This window comes from Melospiza georgiana, chromosome 10 (genome assembly GCF_028018845.1).
Source record: "Melospiza georgiana isolate bMelGeo1 chromosome 10, bMelGeo1.pri, whole genome shotgun sequence".
Taxonomy (NCBI): domain Eukaryota; kingdom Metazoa; phylum Chordata; class Aves; order Passeriformes; family Passerellidae; genus Melospiza; species Melospiza georgiana.
In genome coordinates this window covers 25970491-25975538 of record NC_080439.1, presented here as the reverse complement: position 1 = coordinate 25975538, position 5048 = coordinate 25970491, and the positions used below count along the sequence as shown (strand labels likewise).

Below are 5048 nucleotides of genomic sequence, written 5' to 3'. Positions count from 1 at the left end.
AATTTTAGGTTCATTTTGGGTATTTTTAGGTAAATTTTGGTGATTTGAGGTTAATTTCCTTGATTGTGGGGGGATTTTGGGGTGAACTTTGATGTATTTGGGGTTAATTTGGGTGATTTTTGGTTAATTTTGGTGCTTTTTGGTTTAATTTTGGGTTAATTGGGTGGGATTTCAGGGTTAATTTTGGCTGATTTGGGGTCAATTTGGGTGATTTCAGGGAGATTTTTGGGTTAATTTTTGTGACTTGGGGTTAAATTGTGAGCTAATTGTGCATTAATTTGGGGTATTTTTAGGCAAATTTTGGTGATTTGGGGTTAATTTGGGTGATTGTGGGGTGATTTGTGGGATTTTGGGGTTAATTTTAGTGCATTTTGGGTTAATTTGGGGTTAATTTGGGTGATCTCAGGTGGTTTTTTGAGTTAATTTTTGTTATTCTGGGGTTAATTTGGGTGGTTTGAGGGGGATTTTTGGATGAATTTTGGTGATTTTGGGGTAAATTTAGGTGATTTCAGGGGGATATTTGGGTGATTCTGGGTTAATTTTGGGGATTTTTGGGGATTTCTGGGTTAATCTTGGTGATTTTTGGGTTAATTTCAGTAATTTTGGGTGTATTTTAGGGTTAATTTGGCTGATTTTGGGGTGATGTTTGGTGATTTTTTGTGTTAATCTGGATAATTTCAGGGGTATTTTTCGGTAAATTTTGGTGATTTTTGGATTAATTTGGGTGATTTCAGGGAGATTTTTTTTGTTAATTTGGGTGACTTCGGGGGGATTTTGGGGTGAATTTTTGTGCATGTTCTGTTAATTTTGGGTGAATTTTATTGATTTTTGTGTTAATTTGGATGGTTTCGGGGTATTTTGGATGAATTTTGGGTGAATTCTGATGATTTTTGGGTAATTTAGGTGATTTTGGATTAATTTTGGGTTAATTTTGGTTTCATTTTGATGTATTTTAGGTTCATTTTGGGTGAATTTTGGGTTTATTTTTGGGTGAATTCTGTTGATTTTTTGGTACATTTGGATGGTTTCGGGGGAATTTTGGGTTCATTTTGTTGATTTTGGGGTTATTTTGGGTGAATTTGGGGTGAATTCTGTTGATTTTTGCCATTTCCCTCCCCAGCTCCATTTGCAGCAGCGCCTGCGGTTCCTGAGCACCGCCACCAGGGGGCGCCGAGCGGCGCTGAAACCGCTGCAGGAGCAGGTGGGGAGCGCCCCAGTATGAACCAGTATGGACCAGTATAGACCACTAAGCCCCCCAGTTCCCTCCCAGTATATCCCAGTATCCTCCTGTCCATCCCAGTATCCCCCAGTTCCTCCCCAGTACATCCCAGTTCCCTCCCAGTCCATCCCAGTCCCTCCCAGTAAAATCCAGCGTCCCTCAGTGCCATCCCAGTTCATCCCAGTGCTCCCAGTTTGAGTCCAGCTCTGATCCCAGTGCTTCCAGTAACTCCCAGTATGATCCCAGTTCCCTCCCAGTATATCCCAGTATCCCTCATTTCCCTCCCAGTCCCTCCCAGTGCTCCCAGTAACTCCCAGTTCCCTCCCAGTCCATCCCAGTTCAATCCCAGTTCATCCCAATGCCCCCAGTTTGAATCCAGTTGAGATCCCAGTATATCCCAGTTCCCTCCCAGTCTGTCCCAGTATCCCCCAGTCCCTCCCAGTGCTCCCAGTTTGACTCCAACTGTGTTCCCAGTAACTCCCAGTTTGATCCCAGTAACTCCCAGTTTGATCCCAGTCCCTCCCAGCACCCTCCCAGTTCCATCCCAGTATATCCTAGTATAACCCAGTCCATCCCAGTATCCTGCACTTCCCTCCCAGTTCCCTCCCAGTCCTTCCCAGTTCCCCCCAGTTCCATCCCAGTCCCCTCCCAGTATAACCCAGTATCCCCCAGTCCCTCCCAGGACAACCCAGTTCCCTCCCAGTCACTCCCAGTTCATCCCAGTTTGACTCCAGCTCTGATCCCAGTGCTCCCAGTAACTCCCACTTCCTCCCAGTGCTCCCAGTTTGACTCCAGCTGAGATCCCAGTAACTCCCAGTTTGATCCCAGTGCCCTCCCAGTATAACCCAGTTCTCTCCCAATCCCTCCCAGTATAAACCAGTATCTCCCAATTCCCTACCAGTCCCTCCCAGTTTGATCCCAGTTCCCGACGTCTCTGATTGGCCGCAGGTTGTGGGCGTGGCACGGGCGGGGCCGGGCTCGGCCCTTCCCCCTCTGGAGGGGGAGAGGCTGCGGCGCCGGCAGCTGGCACTGGGAGCACTGGGAGAGGAGCCCCGCCCCCTGGCACAGACCACGCCCCCTCTGCAGGGGCTGGTGCAGGAGATGGGCGTGGCACAGGTGGGGGAGGGGCTAAGGGGGTGGGGCAGGGCTTAAAGAGGGATGGGAGGGGCTTAAATGTGGGGGAGGGGCCTATACCAGGAAGAGAGGCCTAACCCAGAGGGCTTAAATGGGGGAGGGGCTTAAACCAGGGGATTGGGTAAAGTGGGGGAGAGTCTTAAAGTGGGAGGGGCCTAAAGGATAGGGCAAAGGCTTGAGGGGTGGGACTTAAAGAGGGGGAGTGGCTTGAGGGGAAGGAAGGAGATTTAAGAGTGGGGAGGGGCTCAAAGGGGGAGGGTCTAAAACAGATGGCATCTAAAGAGAGGGAGGGGCTTAAAGATGGGGAGGGGCTGAAAGGGTGGGGGAGGGTCTTGAGGGGGGGAGGGGCCTCGAGGAGGGAGGGGTTTAGAGAGCCAAGGGATGGGGGAGGAGCCAAAAGATGGAGGAGGGACTTAAATTTAGGGGGAGGGGCTTGGGAGCAGGATTGAGGGAGGAGCTTGAAATGTGGGGTGGGTCTGGAGGGAAAGGGGAGGAGCTTAAAGAGTGGAGGAGGAGCTTGGAGAGAGTGGGAGGGATTTGGGGTGGGGCTTAAATGGGGCTGAAAAGGTGGGGGAGGGTGCCGCCAATTGTGGGCATGTCCTGCGGGGTTTGGAGGGCGTGGCTAAGCCCACCCCCCTCCCCTTGTGTCCGTCAGGGCTCGCTGCTGTCCCAGGCGGCCATCTTGCGTCAGCAGCTCCGCCAGGGGGCGCTGCGCCTGCGCCGGGGGGTGGGGCCTGCCCTGGGGGCGGAGCCAGAGCAGCTGGCCCCACCCCCGCTCACTGTGGACGAGGCCGAGCTGCTGGCCCGGCTGCGATTGGTCAGAGAAGGCTGCGAGCAGCGAATCAGGGTCTGGCCCCGCCTCCAGGAGCTCGTCAGCCAATGGTGAGGGAGGGGGCAGGGCCTGGAGGGAGGGGGAGAGGCCTGGAATGGGGGCGTGTCTCCTCCCACCCAGAGCCCCACCCCCTTTTCCTAACCGTGCCCCTCTCCCCAGGTGGGCCCAGCCGGCTCAGTGGGTCCTGGCCACGCCCCCTGGCTGCGCCCCCTTCTCCCATTGGCTGCAGCGCTGGAGAGCTGCCACCCACGCCCTGCAGGCCACGCCCATCCCCGAGGAGGCCCCACCCACCCCCGAGGAGGCCCCGCCCACTGCTGGGAAGGGGGAGGAGTGAGCAGAGGAGGCTCCGCCCATTTGAAGCACTCTGGAGGTTCTGATGTATTGGGAATAAAATGGTGTGGGGAAAGGGGCGTGGCCTGAGTCTGTGCTCATTGGAGGGACCCAAAATGTCCCCAAATGTTCCCAAATCGCCCCAGAATGTCCCAAATGGCCCAAAAGTCGCCCCAAAATGGCCGCAAATGGCCCCAAAATGTCCCTAAATGGCCACAAAGGGTTCCCGGCGGGGTCCTGAGGTATCCCCAAGGTGTCTCCATGATGCTCCATTGAGGTCCCCAAAATGTCCCCAAGATGTCCCCAAAATGCTCTCAGGGTATCCCCACAGTGTCCTTCAGCTGTCCCCAAGGTGTCCCTGCGATGGCCACTGAGATGTCCCCAAAGTGTCCCCAAGAGTTCTTCAGGTGTCCTCAAAGTGTCCCTGAAGTGACCCTGAGATGTCCCCAAGGTGTCCATGGGGTGGCTTTGAGATGTCCCCCCAGAGTGTCCTCAAGGTGTCCCCAAGGTGTCCCTCAGGTGTCCCAAAGTGTCCCCAAGGTGTCCCCTGGGAGTCCTAAAGTGCCCCTGCGATGGCCCCTGAGATGTCCCCAAAGTGTCCCCAGCATCCCTTCCATATCTCCCTCAAATGTCCCCAAAGTGTCCCCAGGGTGTCCCCATGATGGTGACCCTGAAGTGTCCCCCAGAGGTCCCCACGGGGCATCCTGAGGTGTCCACAAAGTGTCCCCAGGGGCGTTCTGACAGTGTCCCCCTGGGGTTCTCAGAACGTCCCCAAGGTCTCCTCAAGGTGTCCCCGAAGTGTCCCCAGGGGCCTCCTGAAGTGTCCCCTTGGTGTCCCCACGACAGCTCCCAAAGTGACCCCAGGGTCTGGGTTTCCCAGAATGTCCCCACAATGTCTCCAAAGTGTCCCTGAAATGACCCCAGGGAGTTCCTGAGGTGTCCCCAAGGTGTCTCAGGGATGTCCCCCGGGTCACCCAAAAGTGTCCCTGAAGTGGCTCCAAAGTGTCCCCAAAGTGCTCTCTGGGTGTCCCCAGGATGTCCCTAAAGTGTCCCTGAAATGACCCCAGAGTGTCCCCAAAGTGTCCCCAAGGTGTTCCTGAGCTGGGGGTTCCTAAAATGTCCCCAAAGTGCTCTCAGGGTGTCCTCAAAATGTCCCCAAGGTGTCCCTCAAGTCTCCCCAAAGTGACCCCACAATGTCCCCAAAGTGTCCCCAGGATGTCCCCAAACTGTCCCCGAGGTGTCTCAGGGATATCCCCAGGGTCACCCCAAGATGTCTCCAAGGTGTCCCCAGGATGTCCCGAAGGTGTCCCCTGGGTCACTCCCCGATGTCCCCAGGGTGCTCTCAGGGTGTCCCCGAGGTGTCCCTGAAATGACCCCAGGAGTTCCTGAGGTGTCCCCAAGGTGGCCCCACGGTCACCCCAAAGTGTCCCTGAGGTGTCCCCACGGTGGCCCCGCCTCATCCACGTCAGGGGACACCAGCAGGGGGTGCCCCGGTGCTCCCAGTGCATCCTAGTTCAAACCAGTGCATCCCAG

The 5048-nt window shown here is 55.2% G+C and overlaps 1 protein-coding gene across 1 annotated transcript; it reads left to right on the top strand.

The window, feature by feature from the left end:
• Positions 1-1120: 1120 nt before the first annotated feature.
• On the top strand, positions 1121-3565 carry LOC131087296 (uncharacterized; the record flags this gene model as incomplete). The annotated part of the gene is made up of 4 exons (XM_058030800.1): positions 1121-1201; positions 2168-2335; positions 3009-3235; positions 3345-3565. Coding segments are annotated over 4 exons (651 nt in total), but the record flags the coding sequence as incomplete, so codon positions are not given.
• Positions 3566-5048: the final 1483 nt, after the last annotated feature.